Source organism: Capricornis sumatraensis, chromosome 13 (genome assembly GCF_032405125.1).
Source record: "Capricornis sumatraensis isolate serow.1 chromosome 13, serow.2, whole genome shotgun sequence".
In the NCBI taxonomy this organism is placed as follows: Eukaryota; Metazoa; Chordata; class Mammalia; order Artiodactyla; family Bovidae; genus Capricornis; species Capricornis sumatraensis.
Genome location: NC_091081.1, coordinates 20,933,299 through 20,954,218, shown reverse-complemented (window position 1 = coordinate 20,954,218; position 20,920 = coordinate 20,933,299). Strand labels below are relative to the sequence as shown.

The following is a 20,920-nucleotide window of genomic DNA, read 5'->3' as shown; positions in this document are numbered from 1 at the left end:
ACCAGAGTTTGTGAAAAATTTACCATAGAAGTTAATGAAAGCAGAACTCTATATTATGATAAAATTACTGTCATTCCAATATGTTTTTGAGGGACAAGAAAGACTGGGTTTCAATGGTCACAGAAAGAATTCCTATGAAAGTCCTGCTGTACATGGGAATATCATCTGTTATGGTGTGAAGACAGGAAATGGTGAAAAGTATAGCTCTATGAGTTGTTAGCATTTCACAGTAATTTACTAGCAGTGTGTATGTCAACTGGAAACACTTATTTAGTATGGCTAACTAAATCTGCAATATGTAATGCTATGAAGTTAACAACAGTAAGCTACAATCAACCATAAAATCACTCTGACATAAAGACTAATATATTGTTTACCAAAAGAGATAAGAGTCCACCTCTGTACCTATGCACTTGGTCACCTAAGAGCACAAGGGTACAATGGTATCCATTTTCCACACACCTTCCTGCCAGTTCCTTATCCAAGTACTTGGCAGCCAGTCTTGCCCCATAAACTTCAGCCTGGAGAACAGCTATATGTCTGCGAAGGGCTTCATTCTCTTTTCTCAATAACTTCACTTCAGCTTCAAGTTGAGCTTCTTTCATTTTCTCTTTTTTGTTTGCTTCAAGCTCTCTCTCCTGTTGCAATTTTTAAAAAATGCAATGAAAATACTTTCAAGACTCTTTAGCAATAGACCATGCTCCTTAAAAGACACAAAAGCACACAATCTATGATACCAACAGTGAAAGCATATGATAAAAATTACCACTTTATTTCTATAAAATGGAGCACAATGATTTGGATCCAGTTTTTTTCAAAACTAGTACCAGAGGTGTTAGAACCACTTCTAGGTAAGATAACATAGCTTGAGGCACCCTGATCCTGAGGATACTAAGATTAGTAGCCTTCTCTAAGCACATGTTATATACTAATAGTAATGGATTCAATGGATAATTGAATCTACTCTCTACTTTCTAAAATGACTCTAAAACTAGACTAAAATAATCACTCTGGTGACTGTGCCCATACATTTCATTAAATTTAATGCAGCAATTCTATAACCTATAAATTTGGTTACAAAGAGAAACATTTCATAGCCAATTTATCTTAGAGGACTGTAAGAAACTTACAATGCTTAAATTAGAACAGATACTCCAATTTTTAAAAAACATTTTATGGTAATGGAGAAATGCTGGTAATGACTGCATTAAAAATATTTATACATCAGAAAATGTCGATATAGAGAACAGACTTGTGGTTGCCAAGAGGGAGGGGGAGAATGAGAGGGACGGATGGGGAGTCTGGCGTTAGTAGATGCAAGCTATTACATTTAGAATGGATAAACAACAAGGTCCTACTGTGCAGCACAGGGATCTTTATCTAACCTCTTGGGATAAACCACAATGGAAAAAAACATGAGAGTAAACATATACATGTGTATAACTGAGTCATTTTGTGGTATAGCAGAAATTAGCACAACACTGTAAATCAACTATACTTCAATAAAAAATATAGCTTATGGGAAAACCGACTATAGGTAAGTGCATCCATGATGCAGATTATCACTGAACTTTGGGGTCTGGAATGGATCATCTATTCGTCCAAATGTTAAAGTGACTGAAGAACTGTTTTCTGAGAAAAAATGCTGGCCTCACTTGCCTACTATGAGGTTGGATAGATATCTATTTTTATCGCTCATAAAAGGATGCTATCCTTTGCTTCACTTGGTAGATAACTCATATATATGAATTTATAGGTGTCAGCCAGAGAATATAACCTTAAGGTTTTTGCCACCAAGTTTTTATCACCAACTCACATGTGAGAGAAATAATTTTCAATATACTTTCAAAGTATAAAGTACAGTGTGCCTACTCCTATACATGAAGTGTTACAAACGCAAATACCTTTGGGATCCAAGCACAGAATAGGCAGGCAGGTACAAAGGAAAGCGGAGGGGGAAACAGACTGTAAAAATCCTGCCTAAAGACAGTCAGATTCAAATTTGAACACACACACACACACACACACACAGTATGACTAAATAAACCTTTCTGAGAGTTGGATATGGGCCCTGAGAGATCTTTTAAATGTTACTTTTGGATCAAGAGAACCATCCCAAATTTGAGTGGAAGTGTTTACTGACTTACAGCACTACTTTCACAGATTTGTTAATTTACAGAATCTATAAATCCTGTGAAAATGCAGTTATATTTACTGATGACATGCAGAAGACACTGTTCACTACACCATGTCCCCTTTTAGGAGATTTAAATAAAGCTCCACCTCAGCACCAGGAAGAATGCTTCTCTTGAGTGAATGGCACAGGATATTGTTTCTAATGTTCGAGTAGTGAATACTATGATTATTTCCCTTTTATTATAAATAATAAACTGAGAAACAAATGTAAGCAAACTTTTAACAATTAATGGAATATATTTTGATACTAATTTTGATGTCTGCTTTGATTTGTTTTAACAATAGCATATCAATATACAATATATTTAAACATCAATATACAATATATTCAAATACAAGGCAGTGAGTACCACCATCTTAAAAACAAACAAAAAAAAAACATATAGCCTAAAATGAATGAGAATTACCAAATGCTGAATATACTTATCACTTCCTTGATTAAATTTTTGTCATTATGTATGTGATAAGAAGGCAGAGTGGCATGCTTTTTCAACTTCTGTAAAAAGATAAATATAACAACTAGAACACAATTGTCTAGATTTTTTCTTTTTAATTTGATGAACTAATAATCTAGAATCCTTCTTTTACAACAACTTTGGAACTCTTAAAATCTCAATTTATTTCAGAATCTCTTTCCTAAAAAGGCAGGTTATCAGTTCCAAAAGAAACTATGGTTCGGACAACATGAACAAAGTCTTTTTTAATGACATTTATGGAGTTTAATGCTTTTGTTTCAGAAAAAAAGAGTTCCTAGAAGACCAAAAATTGTTTATGGGCTAAGTAAATTTTATGTTGAGGATTATCTACTTATATCACTTTAATGAGCTATTTATACAGTATTTATGAAATATGAGAAACATATTAAGTCATTATTTTGCTCTAAAGATTTAAACTCCTAGTGAATCGGACAAACTCTCTAACCTGAAACGAACAGATGCAAGCAAAAACAGGGCTAAGAACACTGAAGCTAATCACTTTTAGATTTAAAGGAAAGAATCTTGTTTCAGTTAACCTGTTCATCATTAGATAACAACAAAGAAGTTAATTTTGTATTCTGATATCCACATGCTATATTTCCAAAAGAAGAAAAGTCATATGACAACTTAGAACCTGATTAGGCTTAGGTAGTGGGAAAAATATTAAGAATTTGTCTATACTGTTATTTTCTAAGGTAAATTTAAATAAAGGGTTTCAAAATTCAATTGTTTCAAAGGCCACACAATTATTCTCAAGACTGCTGAAAAGCTATAACACATGCAGTGGGTGAATAAGAAACCAACAGGCACATTCTTTCTCTGGGAATAAATTCAAATAGAAAAGGAGGAAAGAGCTAGGCCTGCATTAGGAAAACCAGTCGTTCTTTTGAAGCAGTGGTACGAGCAAATTACAAAGCTCAGAAGTTGTCAAAAAGTGATGGGTTCTACAAATACTGGCAATAAATCACAAACAAAAGAAAAATCTTTTAACAACATGAGGTGAGAAAAGAGCAATGGGCTACTGACTGAATTTTTCAGGTATTGGCACATTAAAAAATTATCATCATTAACATCACTTTCAGATACGCACAAGGTGACAACATGTACTATGCAAAAAAAGCACTAAGCACACTTCAGCATAACATATTAAAGCAAAACAGAAATGGTATACTTACCAGCTCCTCCACAGAGGGGACAGACTTAAGATATAAGAAAAAAGTTTTATAATTAGAAAAACATCAAACAAATAAACTTATTTAGTGGTACAATCATTACAAGGAAAATTCCTATATGTTGAGTATCACTTGGGTCAAGTTCATTAAAATAAATATATTTGCAAATCCATAAGCAATGGTAACCGTACAGGATTAATTTTTGTTTGTTTGTTTTATCCAAACTGGTTAACACACTTGGTTCAGTGTCTTTCCACTAAAGCACCATGTTTCAAAACTAATGTTAACATGTCAGACGAATTCTATTCTAGTGAAAATGTACATTGTTTCTCAGTGTTAATATCAAATATTCCAAAGCAGCAGTTATGAATCTGACTCATCTCAGTTAAATAAAACACTAACAATTTATATTTAGAGAATTTCAAAACTTAAAAGTACTTTAAGAGAATGTAAATATTCATTTAAATAAATTCTAACATACCAGTATTAGAAGCTAATCAACCAATTAAACAGAAATAACTGAAAATGAATAAAACTTTAAACTGCATTGCTGTCATCATCAGCATCACCTTATCTCATCCCTCTCCCAAGCTGTATATCTTATTTACTGCTGTGTTCCCTATAGTACACTTAATACATATGAAGTTAAATCAAAAGGAGACTTAAAGAAATTCTTTAAACAACCTACACTGATTAAGAGGGCAACAGTTAATTATGCAACACTTACAAAAACAAGCATTATGCAAACATGAGAACACACTCAGTGGCAGGGAAAACACTTATATTAAGAGTAAAAGAAAAACTATGCCACGGGCTGACACCCAACTCCATTTTCCTCCATTTTCTCCCTTATTAAAAGAACTCAGATTTTACTGGAGGTGGTCATGTGACCAACTAAGGGACTGACATGCAGCTAGGGAAGGCCAGTGAGACAGCTAAACGACTGGCAAAAAGCTGAGGAGGATTTCATGAAAAGGTCATTAAAGAAAATGAAGGCAGCTAGGAAGCACCGTTTTGCCCTTAGATCTTGGAATGCAAGATCCCGGAATGCAGGTAGGAAGAAATCCTGACGGCAGAAACCATGAGCTGAAGATGACAGAGCGGAACAACAAAAGGAAGCTGGATCCCTGGTATCTGTGGAGCTGCCCTACCAGCTCTGGACTGCCTGTCTCAAGGCTTCTTCAAGAGAAAAGACGGATAACGTGGACTGTTTAAGAACAATTCTCATGTTACTTGGGATCTGTTTTATATGTAGCTAAACTAAATCTTATCTGATACAGTAGACTGGCAAAAAAAAAAAAAAAACTGCTTACATGTTACAATCACATATATCTTTTAACTATATTTATATAGATCTTTTAAAATAGGAATAAGATTCTATTCTAAGTACCAACTGGTTATTGATGTTGTCACTGGTCGTCTCCAGGTAATGAGATCAAGGATGATTAGGACCATCTTCACATTTCCTATATTTTCCACATTTCCCAGGAGCACACACTAATTTTTATAATTAAAAAGCCTCATTAAAGACTGTCCTTTTCACCCTCTAAAATGCATGTAAGTATGTGTTATCCTCTAAACTACTTACCAATTTTGCCTTAATGGTACCAGAGTCAATACTTTGGCCAGTTTTAGCATGAAGCTGAAGCTGAATGGAGTGCAACTGTAAAAGCTGATCATGTACTTCTTTCTCCAACACAACTTTCTCTGCTTGGGTCTCTGTCAGTTCAGATTTCAGATCCACCAACTGTGCCTTAAAAACCAGCAACAATAGCAGAAATTAACACAGCATTGTAAATCAACTATATCTGAATTTTAAAAATTTAAAAAATAAAACAGCAACAATAGAAAACATTAAGTATGTTTACTTTTCTTATTTTTGATTATATTATTCAAGAATGACAGAGAGAGACTATTTGCAATGAATAGATGAACACTAGAAGACCACTATTTGAGCAAGCTATAGGATATCCACCTAAACTGACATAAAATCAACAGTACAAGTAAGATATTTGAGTGGAAAGAGAACTCTACCATAAACAGTATCTCTTAATAACACAAAATGCTAGTTCCATTTTACTTTGCTCACTTTAAGAAGGCTTTTCACTGTTTCACTTTTATCTGCAAAGTTTATGAAAATACACAGGTATGGGATGATTCATCATCCTACTGAGACAATAAACCACTATAGTGGTTTATTAACATTAATAGTATGTTTTAGGAAATGCTGAAGCTTCAGTACTTTGACCACCTGATGCTAACAGTCGACTCACAAGAAAAGACCCTGATGCTGGGAAAGACTGAAGGCAAAAGGAGAAAAGGGTGGAAGAGGATGAGATGGTTGGACAGCATCACTGACTCAATGGACAGAGACTGAGGAAACTCTGAGACAGTGAAGGACAAGGAAGCCTGGCATGCTGCAGTCAATGGGGTCGCAAAGAGTTGGACACAACTTAAGTGACTGAACAACAACAGGAGCGCCCAATCCGTGGTGCTGCCTTCACCTCAGTGAATATTAGTTCAAATCAGCCTAATCACCATCTAGCAGTTATTTTAGGTGCTTCCGTACAAACTACTGAACTACTGTGGGTCCAAAGACCAGAGTTAACTGTAAGCTATCGTAACTGTTACAGCATAGCAGAACAACCCATCAGAACCATTTAGCTATTCAATCTGAAGTTTTTCATTTTTCACAACTGATACATTGTTTTACAATAGCACACAGGATATATCCCTTGTGTGCCTTTGATCTCTCCAGCTCACAAGTAGATTAAAGACCAAGGCAAGGCCTTCAGTTCAGTTCAGTTCAGTCTCTCAGTCGTGTCCGATTCTTTGCGACCCAGTGAATTGCAGCACGCCAGGCCTCCCTGTCCATCACCAACTCCCGGAGTTCACTCAGACTCACGTCCATCGAGTCAGTGATGCCATCCAGCCATCTCATCCTCTGTCATCCCCTTCTCCTCCTGCCCCCAATCCCTCCCAGCATCAGGGTCTTTTCCAATGAGCTAACTCTTCACATGAGGTGGCCAAAGTACTGGAGTTTCAGCTTTAGCATCATCCCTTCCAAAGAAATCCCAGGGCTGATCTCCCTTAGAATGGACTGGGTGGATCTCCTTGCTGTCCAAGGGACTCTCAAGAGTCTTCTCCAACACCACAGTTCAAAAGCATCAATTCTTCAGCGCTCAGCTTTCTTCACAGTCCAACTTTCACATCCATACATGACCACTGGAAAAACCATAGCCTTGACTAGACGGACCTTTGTTGGCGAAGTAATGTCTCTGCTTTTGAATATGTTATCTAGGTTGGTCATAACTTTCCTTCCAAGGAGTAAGCGTCTTTTAATTTCATGGCTGCAATCATCATCTGCAGTGATTTTGGAGCCCCCCAAAATAAAGTCTGACACTGTTTCCACTATTTCCCCATCTATTTCCCATGAAATGATGGGACCATGATCTTAGTTTTCTGAATGTTGAATTTTAAGCCAACTTTTTCACTCTCCTCTTTCACTTTCATCAAGAGGCTCTTTAGTTCCTCTTCACTTTCTGCCATAAGGATGGTGTCATCTGCATATCTGAGGTTACTGATATTTCTCCTGGCAATCTTGATTCCAGCTTGTGCTTCTTCCAGCCCAACGTTTCTCATGATGTACTCTGCATAGAAGTTAAATAAGCAGGGTGACAATATACAGCCTTGAAGTACTCCTTTTCCTATTTGGAACCAGTCTGTTGTTCCATGTCCGGTTTTAACTGTTGCTTCCTGACCTGCACATAGGTTTCTCAAGAGGCCGGTCAGGTGGTCTGGTATTCCCATCTTTCAGAATTTTCCACAGTTTATCGTGATTCACACAAAGGCTTTGGCATAGTCAATAAAGCAGAAATAGATGCTGTTTTCTGGAACTCTCTTGCTTTTTCGATGATCCAGCAGATGTTGGCAATTTGATCTCTGGTTCCTTTGCCTTTTCTAAAACCAGCTTGAACATCAGGAAGTTCACGGTTCACGTATTGCTGAAGCATGGCCTTGGTTTTCTATTTAACATAAACTTAACCACTAAGCATCTCAAAAGCCAAGAAGCATGCTGGCCCAATGAGGTAAAACTGTGGAGAATATGTTCTAAATTATAGGTGATACTTATTTATGCCCTTGAGAAGCTTTCTTATCAACTGAGGTAATAAATCTGCATTGGAACCAATGAAAACAAAAAAATGTGGCAAGTTACAGATATATTTAGAATTGGTCAGGTCCTCAGGAATTAAAAGCAAAGGAAGGTTTAAAGAAGGTTAGTAAGGAGAAGAGAGCTTAGAAGGGCTTTGAAGTTAAAGGACAAGAACAAAATTGAACCAGTAAAGCAGACAAGAGACGAGAAGACCAGCAAGGACAGACCAGGACTCAAAGCCACGTAGGTGAATTCCCCGAGGACAGAGAGCAGAGGACAGGAGTCTATTTCAGTCTCCCAACTGCACCAGCTAGTGCCTAGCATACGAAAGATGCCCAGTAAGCATCTTTAAGTTGAAGCAAATTCTAATACTAGCCTTGTGATTTCAGATCAATCATTCTGTCTCAAGTTTCCTTGGTTTTAAAATAGTATAGTATCCACTAGGTATAAATAAATAAGATATAAGGATATAATGTAGAACAAGAAGGAATATCCACAATATTCTAACTTTAAATGGAGTATATAATCTATAAAAATGTCAAATTGCTATGCTATAATCTGAAATTGATATAAATCAACTATACTTCAATAAAATTTTAAGTAAATAAAATAGGAATAATACCCATGCTTTGACTATTTTCATATTATTAAGCGTATATATGAAAGCACTTACTAGAATATGAGGATGTTATCAGCAAGACTAAGACTATTGAGTGGACTGTACACAAAAGACTGGACAAGACTGGAGAGGAAAGTGAGGCTAGATACAACAAATGGCTTTGTTTGATAAACCAAAACTGAGATCGAATCTGACAGGAAATCACTACATGTTCCCAATGACATTTCGTTTTGTTTTTAATAGCAGCTTGAGATATAATTCACAAAAAAATCACTTTTTAAAAGTATACAATTCAGTGATTTTTAGTATAATCACAGAATTATACAACCATCAACACCACATAACCATGGAGCATTTTCTCTCAATGACATTTCAGCCACATGATATTTGCAGGTAAGGAGGTGAAGACAGGGACACTAGCAATACCCTACGCAGATTTATATGAAATACAGTTCTAATGAGTATATACCTAGGAAGGAAACTTCTGGGTTACAGAGCATGACTGTGTTAAACCTCAGCGGAAAAGGCCAGTTTTCCAAATGACTGTAGCAACTGACATGCCTACCACGTAGGATACTTTCACAACCTTGCCTTCATTCGGTATTGTCAGTCTTCTTAATTCTAGCCATTCTGGGAGGAATGCAGTGGCATTTTATTGTGATTTTAATGAAAACTTCTTGATTACTGCCACAGAAACTGAACCACTTTATATTCCTACCAGCAATAAATGAGGGTTTGTGGACAGAAGTTTTAAATATTTGTTTTGTCTCATGCTTCTTCAGGGCTTCCCTTGCAACAGTTGGTAAAGAATCCGCCTGCAATGCAGGTGACCTGGGTTCGATCCCTGGGTTGGGAAGATCCCTTGGAGAAGGAAACAGCTACTCACTCCAGTACTCTGGCCTGGAAAATTCCAGGGACTGTATAGTCCATGGGGTCACAAAGAGTTGGACACAACTGAGCGATTTTCACATGCTTCTTCAGGGTCTCTAATTATACTAATATGAATTACTCTTTCCCTATCTTTTATATCCGCAATTTCCTCTTAAATTCTTTTTGTTTTCCTCTTGCTATACTTACTGTATTGCCTATTTTTTTTATGTTCCTTCCAAATTAGGCTCCATTCTAAAATAATTTTCGCCTATTTTTCCCCAAAGTTCTGCAAGTATTCTTTTTATTACTTTATTTCTGAGTTTTCCTATCTCTGAATCATTCTGGTCTATTCATAGATGAATGAACAATATTAATTTTGTTTAGTTTATATTTTACAGTTTCCAATTGGTTTGTAGCCTTATTTCTCGAACACACTTTCATTGTCTCTGACATATTATTCTATTCATTTCTACTTTTTTTGCATATAGTACATTTATATGGGGTTTACAGAAAAGCCTTTTCTGTTACTCATGTTGAAATGAAATGGGTTTTCATGTAGCACCTGTCAGGGAGGAGGAGACTTCCATGTTGGGGTTTAAGGTGAGCATGGGTAGCTTTCCTAGCTTCAGGCTAGCGGGTACCTCCCCTGGTCTTAAAGTGAACTTAAAACCATGGCCTCTGTGGCCAGAACCACTGTTCTGAAATCAGACACCTATGTATGTATTCCATCCCTAACATGAAAATAAACTCTCCTCCCTTCAGACTTCATGTTTCTGCCCTGCACAAACAGGATTCTATTTTTTAGCAATGTTTCTTTACAATTGGACCTTCTTTCTCAACAGTGATTTTTGTTAGAAATTTCTGAGATTCGTCAAGTCCAGCCCAGTACTTTCTAATCTTCCTGCGGCTTCTTTGTGTGCCCCCGTGGTTGTTTTGCATTCCTCTGCAACCTGAAGGCAGTTTTGCCAGCTGTTCTCAGGCCCTGTGTTTCCCATCCAAAGGGATGTCTTCTCCTTTTGGGCTCTGTTAGTGACTTCTGTGTCTGGATCCCCTTGCTATTCATTCCTTCTGCCACACAGGTGCTCAGTCACATGATTTGTGTGGGTCCCATCACTTCATGGGAAATAGATGGGGAAATAGTGGAAACAGTGTCAGACTTTATTTTGGGGGGCTCCAAAATCACTGCAGATGGTGACTGCAGCCATGAAATTAAAAGACACTTACTCCTTGGAAGAAAAGTTATGACCAACCTAGATAGCATATTCAAAACCAGAGACATTACTTTGCCGACTAAGGTCCGTCTAGTCAAGGCTATGGTGTTTCCAGTGGTCATGTATGGATGTGAGAGTTGGAGTGTGAAGAAGGCTGAGTGCCGAAGAATTGATGCTTTTGAACTGTGGTGTTGGAGAAGACTCTTGAGAGTCCCTTGGACTGCAAGAAGATCCAACCAGTCCATTCCGAAGGAGATCAGCCCTGGGATTTCTTTGGAAGGGATGATGCTAAAGCTGAAACTCCAGTACTTTGGCCACCTCATGTGAAGAGTTGACTCATTGGAAAAGACTCTGATGCTGGGAGGGATTGGGGGCAGGAGGAGAAGGGGACGACAGAGGATGAGATGGCTGGATGGCATCACTGACTCGATGGACGTGAGTCTGAGTGAACTCCGGGAGTTGGTGATGGACAGGGAGGCCTGGCGTGCTGAGATTCATGAGGTCGCAAAGAGTCGGACACGACTGAGCGACTGAACTTGAACTTGCTGCCTCAACCCACCCATGTTCCGGGGCTTATAGGACACCCTCTCTTCATCTAGTTTTGCTTAAGAGGCTATGACTGGATTTCTTTTTTCATAATTCTAGTTCTTCTGTTTTTACAAAAGATGTTTTAAAATTTAAAACTTAATCCATTGTGATCTTTCTCAGACCAGAAATCTTTATCTCACATTTTCACTGCAACAGAAAAGCTGTGATAGGCTAGATCAGTACTGCCTAAGATAAATTTAATATGGACAACATGTGTAATTTAAATTTTTCCAGTAGCCACATTTAGAAAAGTAAAATTAAACAAGTGAAATAAATTTTTATAATATAAACCTAAAGGTTTAATCAGATTTACAGTCAGCTTTCTGTATCTATGCATTCTGCATCTACAGATTCAACCAAATGTGTATCAGAAATATTTGCTGGGAGTAGGGCAGGGGGAAACTTCAGAAAGTTCCAAAAAGTAAAACTTAATTTGCTTCATTCTGGCAACTATTTATATAGCATTCACATTGTATTAGGTATTATAGGTTAACTTAGAAATGATTTAAAATACATGGGAAGATGTGCACTGCTTATATGCAAATACTGAAACATTTTATATAGGAGACTTTAGCTAGCATCCATGGATTCTGGCATCTGCAGGGGAGGGGCTAGGAAGGCCTGGAACCATCCCCTACAAATACTGAGGAATAACGGTACTTAAATGTTTGTGGCAAGAAGTACATTATGTGTTTCAACAGGTATGTATTGTCTGGTTTTCCTGTTATGATTTATGTTTCAAATCAAAAGCCTCATTATTTATTAATAGCTGAGCAAAACTTCTGGCATTAATAAAGATACAAAGAAGCATAAGTGGTATTCATGAATTAATTTAGCAGGATATCTTGGGATACTGGGCATGCATGCTAAGTCACTTCAGTCGTGTCCAACTCTTTGCAACCCCATGGACTGCAGCCCGCCAGGTTCCTCTCTCCATGGGGATGCTCCAGGCAAAAATACTGGAGTGGGCTGCCATGCGCACCTCCAGAGGATCTTACCGACCCAGGGAAAGAAGCTGGGTCTCCTGCGTCTCTTGCATTGGCTGGCGGATTCTTTTCTTGCTGAGCTACTGGGGAAGCCCTAGGTTAGCAGATTAATATTCAAAAGGCCTCCACACTGCCCAGTTGTTCCTGCAGCATGGAGGTCTCCTGAAAGTGGCCTACTATAAACATGAACTCTTCATTAAGTGAAATAATTTCTCAAGAGACTGCTCAACTTTAAAAAAATGAAGGAAAAATTCTTTACAAAGCAAGGATGCAGTAACAAAATTCAAAGCCCAAGTTGTTTCAGGGTGTTTCAAATTTACTCTAAATTTATTAATATTTAAATAAGTCTTGTCTATGATATAAACATTTTAGCTGCTAAGAAAAGTTAGTGATACATTTTATGTGAAATTATAAATTTCCATATTTTATTCAATGGCTACCCTCCTAATACAACAGGATTTTATAATCAGAGAGATCTTAGAGAACATAAAGACTATGATTATGATGATTACTATTTAGATAACAAAATCAACACCCATCAAAGCTGATTTTCTTTCTATGGCTATCTGAACAGACAGTGGCAGAACAGCCCTTTGAACCCAATCCTCACTCCTGGGGCAAGGAAGCAGATGTGTTATCAAGCAGTTAGCTGTAAGGAAAAAATGTTTCTACTGCTACAATACCTGTTTAACTTACTAACAATATTCACAGTTACCACAAAACAAGCATTTACCTACCATATGGCAGGCGTACATGTACCATGTGTCATTTGTAATTCTTATCATCATTCTTTCTCTCTCTCCTTTTTTAATAGTTAAGGAAACTGGAAATCAGAGTTTAAGCAATTGGCCCAAGATCACACAGCTAGTAAATAAGACTCACAACTAGCTTGACCATAAAAATACACCTGAGCATCTTTCACATCACTAACCGTGGCCACGCAATAACCAGGAAAGAATGAAAATTAAAAAATAGTTGATTTCAAACTTCAACTCTTACATTTCTACACTGATATCTAAAAAAACCTTTTAAAAAGCAAAATCAAAACCAGTTAAAGACTACTTTACATACAGACTTTACTTGGGATTCATTCTTTTCACTTTCCTACATTCAATTTTGGACTCATTCATGGGAGGAAAAAAAAAAAAAGCTGACCATTAGGATATTCTTTCTCTAGAACTCATAAAGAACAAAAAGACTACACTCTAGGAGGATCTCTAAGCCTTAGGTCCTTGACTTTCACTTAAAGGTCATTTAATCAACCAATGGTGAGATTTTCTAAGGCAGTGATTCTCAAATATAGTCCCTGGATGCCCATTATCAGCTAGAATGGAGCGGGGAGATATATGAGAATTCTGGGCATATTCTGCAATATAAGAATGCAGTATTCTCAGGAATGAAAAAGACAGAAAGACAGTGTATCTAAATAACTTTTTAGGATTTTTTCAGGATTATCATTACCATTCATCTGTATATGTAGTCATTACTATTCTATTTCTTACCTCAAATTCTTTTCCACCAATTCAATTCCTTTCTAATTCTTAACTACTGGATTCCACTCTGTGGCACCAAAAATCAAAGCAATTTTTTATTCAGAGTTTCCTATTATTCCACACTGTCTAGACTTTAATCCTCTGTCCACACAATTTTGTAAAAACGTACAACAGCTGTACTTTTTATTTCTACTCGTAGGCTAGTTTCTATTTAACTGTCTTATGGATAAAAAAGGCAATTACTTTACCTTAAGCATCCCCCCAAATCTCCTGTTCTGGGGAGGATTAAACTAAGACAAGAAATGAGCAAATATCCAACAGCAGGGAACTTTGATCCAGGTCATTCATTACTTTGGGCATTTTGTACAGCTCTTTTGATAAAATTTTACAAAGTCTACGCTAAGAATCTAAATTAAAAATCTGGTAAAACATTTTTATTTTGCACATGAAGAATTGAGGTCCAAAGAGATTAGGTGAATTGTGCTAAATTACAAACTGTATGGGATTAAAACTCAAGACCGCCTGACATCCTTTATAATTCTGGCACTAATAGGAAAAATGGAAAGGAAGGAGTCCGTGAGTTCCAAATGAGATCACATCCCAAATCTCAGAATTAGAGCTCTAAGCAAGAAACTACTCTGAACATACACCACATAGTCAGCCTCACCCCCCAAATATCCAAATGCATGTGCACACACACATACACAAACACACATGCAGCCATGGACAGACATGCACACAAAAGCACACACACTCAAGAGTTGTTCTTTGTAAGAATTACAAAGAAAACAGTTGACTTCAAATAGCAATTTGACTGCTGCTGATAAAGACCACATTTCCCTGCGAATGCTTCTATACTTTGTTTTAAAATATGTGTATAAAATGTAACTACATCAGTAAAAAGAAACAATTATGCTTTTAAATGTATGTTTTTACTATTTGGAAATGCAATTTAGGATGAAAGTACAGATTGGAATTTAAATCTCCAGCAATAACACCATTTAATGTCAAAGTCTAAAATTTATCATCTATACCCACCTACTTTCCTCAAAGGTTTTCAAGCTCATAAGATCAATCAAACAAATGTAAAAAATAAAAATCATACACTGATGGTGGGATATGACCGGTAAAGATAAAAGCCTTACTACAGTTTATTGAGTATTAAATATTGAGCTTCCTATTAATAGGAGAAACTTTACAGATTATATAATTTTCCTTGCCTCATTTAAGCAAACAATGCTATTTTATCCAGTAAGACTGTCTTTTTTCCCCCAGGGTCTAAACTTTTAAAAGAATCTATCATTCTTATACAAAAGGTCGTAAGCTACCTGACTGACAAGAGCATCATTGCTTCACATGGCCTTCTCCCCTCTGTGACAAGAATCAAGGGGATAATGCTACTAATGAAAGCATTTTGATCCATTCTCTTTCTTTTCTTCTACTTCTTCAAAATAGCCGAACAAAGTCTTACAGCTCATTTAATTTAACCCACACCTTTATAAAGACTCTTTCTCTATTTTCTCTTTTCTCCCTGTGACCAGGATACTTGGCGCTGCTCTAATATCCAAGATTATAAAAAGCCAATGAGTCCTGTTCTAAAGCAAAGACTGTGACCAAACAGAAAATATATTCAAAGGTTAAACATGAAGCTCTGTTAACTCAAGATAGGAAATAATATTCTCTTTTTAAATTACATATCAGCTCGTGAAATAGTATGTTCATCTGGCTTACCAAAGTTCTGTGAGAAAACTACCTCTCTGCCGCAATTTCCAATCCAAGCATAAAGACCCCTAACTTCATCTGTCATCATTTCTCCCCAAAGTATTCTACAGCCATTTTTAGTCTCCCACATCATCACACATTTATTCAACAACTATTTATTAAGCACCAATATCTGCCAGGCAGTGGGCTGGGCTCAAGGGATACACTGCTAGACGCAACAAATGTGGACCCTGCCGTTCAGAGCTTAGAGTGGCCTTGCGCACGAGGCGGCTCATACAGAAAATGAATGACATATATAATATTAGCATTAACCATGTGCCAGGCACTGTTGTGAACAAACTCATGTTTTAATTGTCCTAATCCTCACAATAATCCTCAAAGATACTTTTCTGTATGAAGGTAAGTGAAGCAGTGAGATTAGGTAACTTGTCCAAGGTCATTACAAAGTCAGTTGTAATATACATAATTAAAAGCCATAATAAGCTGTCTGAAAGGAGCTAAACAAAGACAATTAGTGGGGTGGGAGTGTATGGCTATCCTTCTGGGAACACTTCTGGGAACAGCTGCAGTTATTATAAGAGCAGCAGTTCTCACTGGTCTGTGTGACCAATTCAGAGCCAAAACTATTTTCATAATAATAAAGTATTATTTGCCCTTTTCACTGTGTTGACATTTATTCCAAAGACGTTAAAGCAATAATGACTAGAAGGCTGACAACACATCAAGGCAGTGCCACCAAACTACCAGTAGTCAATGTATGCTTCACTAACATGCACTCCCAGTACAAAACAAAAAACACTTCAAAATGTCCCAACAGAGCAGCAAAATTATCAATTTCTAAAAATCTCAACCCTTGAATAAGTTTTTAATGTTCTGTGGGATGAAATGCAAAGCATGCATAAAGCATCCCTGATGCTTCCCCGATGGCTCAAATGGTAAAGAATCAGACTGTAATACAGGAGACTTGGGTTCAATCCCTGGGTCGGGAAGATCCCCTGGAGGAGCAAATGGCAACCCACTCCAGCATTCTTGCCTGGAAAATTTCAACAGAGGAGCCTGGCGGGCTACAGTCCATGGGGTTGCACAGAGTCAGACACGACTGAGCAACTAAAACTTGCCTTTTCATTTTCACTTTGCTGTGTATCAAACTATTTTTTCTCAAGAAAAAAGCACTTATGCAACTGCTTAAATTGCAAAGCTGAACACTTTTTTCTTGGAACACATTTTTATTTGAAAGAAGAACAAACTGTGGTTAAGACTGATATATCTGGCAGACATGTTCTTAAAGATAAATAAAGTGAATCTGTTATTCCAAGGAAAACAACTGACAGCATTTGTTGCCAATGGTAAAAATTTACACTTTCAAGTGAAATTTAGAATTTTGGAAAATCTGAATCCATAAACCTGACAGCTTCCCAAAAATTTCTCATGTGATTGGAGTGATTTTTTGATATTGTATTATGAGGTGTGTCCACATTAGGAAGATCTGGATAACCCAGCAAACCAATGTTTGCAAAATGACCACACAAAACGTTAAAATCATGCCTTGGTAAAGATTCATTCAAAGGCTACAAGAGATAGACCAACGTATTTTAATGTGATGGTATATAAAAAGTTCACTGATAGTTTCATACTCCACATTGTAACTAATCTTTAAGTAACTACCTTTTACTATCAAAGAATATCCACAATTATCTGAAATAGCTATTAAAATACTGCTCCCTTATCGAAGTACTTATCTCTGTGAGGTCAAATTTTCTTTCTATAGCCAAAACCACACATCACAACTGTGTGAATGTAAAAGCAGATACAAGAGTCCAGCTATCTATTGAGACAGACTGTTTTTTTAATGTAAAATAATGCTACTCATAATTTTGGGGGAAGTATAGTTATTTTAACTCCGATGACCATTATATCTACTACTGCGGGCAGGAATCCCTCAGAAGATATGGAGTAGCCATCACGGTCAACAAAAGAGTCTGAAATGCAGTACTTGGATGCAATCTCAAAAACAACAGAATGATCTCTGTTCGTCTACAAGGTAAATTATTCAATATCACAGTTATCCAAGTCTATGCCCCAACCAGTAATGCTGAAGAAGCTGAAGCTGAATGGTTTTATGAAGAACTACAAGACCTTTTAGAACTAACACGCAAAAAAGATGTCCTTTTCATTATAGGGCACTGGAATGCAAAAGTAGGAAGTCAAGAAACACCTGGAGTAACAGGCAAATTTGGCCTTGGAATGTGGAATAAAGCAGGGCAAAGACTAACAGAGTTTTGCCAAGAAAATGCACTGGTCATAGCAAACACCCTCTTTCAACAACACAAGAGAAGACTCTACACATGGACATCACCAGATGGTCAACACTGAAATCAGATTGATTATATTCTTTGCAGCCAAAGATGGAGAAGCTCTATACAGTCAACAGAAACAAGACCAGGAGCTGACTGTGGCTCAGATCATGAACTCCTAATATTGCCAAATGCAGACTCAAATTGAAGAAAGTAGGGAAAACCGCTAGACCATTCAGGTATGACCTAAATCAAATCCCTTATGATTATACAGTGGAAGTGAGAAATAGATTTAAGGGCCTAGATCTGATAGATAGAGTGCCTGATGAACTATGGAATGAGGTTCGTGACATTGTACAGGAGACAGGGATCAAGACCATCCCCATGGAAAAGAAATGCAAAAAAGCAAAATGGCTGTCTGGGGAGGCCTTACAAATAGCTATGAAAAGAAGAGAGGCGAAAAGCAAAGGAGAAAAGGAAAGATATAAGCATCTGAATGCAGAGTTCCAAAGAATAGCAAGAAGAGATAAGAAAGCCTTCTTCAGCGATCAATGCAAAGAAATAGAGGAAAATAACAGAATGGGAAAGACTACAGAGCTCTTCAAGAAAATTAGAGCTACCAAGGGAAGATTTCATGCAAAGATGGGCTCGATAAAGGACAGAAATGGGATGGACCTAACAGAGGCAGACGATATTAAGAAGAGGTGGCAAGAATACTGTACAGAAGAACTGTACAAAAAAGATCTTCATGACCCAGATAATCATGATGATGTGATCACTCATCTAGAGCCGGACATCTTGGAATGTGAAGTCAAGTGGGCCTCAGAAAGCATCACTACGAACAAAGCTAGTGGAGGTGATGGAATTCCAGTTGAGCTGTTTCAAATCCTCAAAGATGATGGTGTGAAAGTGCTGCACTCAATATGCCAGCAAATTTGGAAAACTCAGCAGTGGCCACAGGACTGGAAAAGGTTAGTTTTCATTCCAATTCCAAAGAAAGGCAATGCCAAAGAATGCTCGAACTACCGCACAATTGCACTCATCTCACATGCTAGTAAAGTAATGCTCAAAATTCTCCAAGCCAGGCTTCAGCGATACATGAACCGTGAACTCCCTGATGTTCAAGCTGGTTTTAGAAAAGGCAGAAGAACCAGAGATCAAATTGCCAACATCCACTGGATCATGGGAAAAGCAAGAGAATTCCAGAAAAACATCTATTTCTGCTTTATTGACTATGCCAAAGACTTTGACTGTGTGGATCACAATAAACTGTGGAAAATTCTGACAAGAGATGGGAATACCAGACCACCTGACCTGCCTCTTGAGGTATCTGTACGCAGGCCAGGAAGCAACAGTTAGAACTGGACATGGAACAACAGACTGGTTCCAAATAGGAAAAGGAGTACGTCAAGGCTGTATATTGTCAGCCTACTTATTTAACTTCTATGCAGAGTACATCATGAGAAACGCTGGACTGGAAGAAGCACAAGCTGGAATCAAGATTGCTGAGACAAATATCAATTGCCTCAGATATGGAGATGACACCACCCTTATGACAGAAAGTGAAGAGGAGCTAAAAAGCCTCTTGATGAAAGTGAAAGAGGAGAGCGATAAAGTTGGCTTAAAGCTCAACATTCAGAAAACGAAGATCATGGCATCTGGTCCCATCACTTCATGGGAAATAGATGGGGAAACAGTGAAAACAGTGTCAAACTTAATTCTTTTGGGCTCCAAGATCACTGCAGAAGGTGACTGCAGCCATGAAATTAAAAGACGCTTACTCCTTGGAAGAAAAGTTATGACCAACCTAGATAGCATATTCAAAACCAGGGACATTACTTTGCCGACTAAGGTCCGTCTAGTCAAGGCTATGGTTTTTCCTGTGGTCATGTATGGATGTGAGTTGGACTGTGAAGAAGGCTGAGCGCCAAAGAATTGATGCTTTTGAACTGTGGTGTTGCAGAAGACTCTTGAGAGTCCCTTGGAGTGCAAGGAGATCCAACCAGTCCATTCTGAAGGAGACCAGCCCTGGGATTTCTTTGGAAGGAATGATGCTAAAGCTGAAGCTCCAATACTTTGGCCACCTCATGCGAAGAGTTGACTCATTGGAAAAGACTCTGATGCTGGGAGAGATTGGGGGCAGGAGAAGGGGACGACAGAGGATGAGATGGCTGGATGGTGTCACGGACTCGATGGACGTGAGTGAGTTAACTCCAGGAGATCGTGATGGACAGGGAAGCCTGGCGTGCTGCAATTCATGGGGTCGCAAAGAGTCGGACACGACTGAGCAACTGAACTGAACTGAGAGTTATTTTAATTAATAATTATATGAACACGCAATGGGTTTATTGTTGCTTTTTTAATATATACATTTTATTGAAGTATAGTTGACTCACAGTGTTTCACATGCACAGCAAGATTATACATGTTTATACAGTTATACACATATACATATATTATCTTTGAAATTATTTCCATGATAGGTTATTACAAGATGTTGACTAGTTCCCTGTGCTATATCCTGTCACCACTTTTAACTGATATAATACCAGGTTGGGCAAAGGTTCATTTGGGAAACAATGAATGAATCTTTTCAGTTCTGTTCAATTCAGTTGCTCAGTCACGTCTGGCTCTTTCCGACCCCATAGACTGCAGCATGCCAGGCTCCCCTGTCCATCACCAACTCCTGGAGCTTGCTCAAACTCATGTCCATAGAGTCGGTAATGCCATCCAACAGTCTCATCCTCTGTTCTCCCCTTCTCCTCCTGCCTTCAATCTTTCCCATCATCACGGTCTTTTCCAATGAGTCAGTTCTTCGCATCAGGTGGCCAAAGTGTTAAGAGTTTCAGCTTCAGGAAGAGTCCTTCCAATGAATATTCAGGACTGATTTCCTTTAGGATTGACTGGTATGATCTCCTTGCAATCCAAGGGACTCTTGAAGTCTTCACCAACACCACAGTTCAAAAGCATCAATTCTTCAGTGCTCAGCTTTCTTTATGGTCTAGCTCTCACATCCATTCATGACTACTGGAAAAACCATAGCTTTGACTAGACGGACCTTTGTTGGCAATGGAACGTCTCTGCTTTTTAATATGCTATCTAGGTTGATCATAACTTCTTTCCCAAGGAGCAAGCGTCTT

The 20,920-nt window shown here is 37.8% G+C and overlaps 1 protein-coding gene across 1 annotated transcript in view; it reads right to left on the bottom strand.

Moving 5' to 3' along the window:
* GOPC (golgi associated PDZ and coiled-coil motif containing) overlaps positions 1 to 20,920 on the bottom strand; it is a 45,072-nt gene that overhangs the window by 14,527 nt on the left and 9,625 nt on the right. The window contains exons 2-3 of the mRNA XM_068985085.1: positions 5,433 to 5,597; positions 463 to 638 (exon numbers count right to left, since the gene is read on the bottom strand). Of these exons, the coding sequence (XP_068841186.1) occupies positions 463 to 638; positions 5,433 to 5,597 (341 nt within the window). The remainder of the gene's footprint in view (positions 1 to 462; positions 639 to 5,432; positions 5,598 to 20,920) is intronic.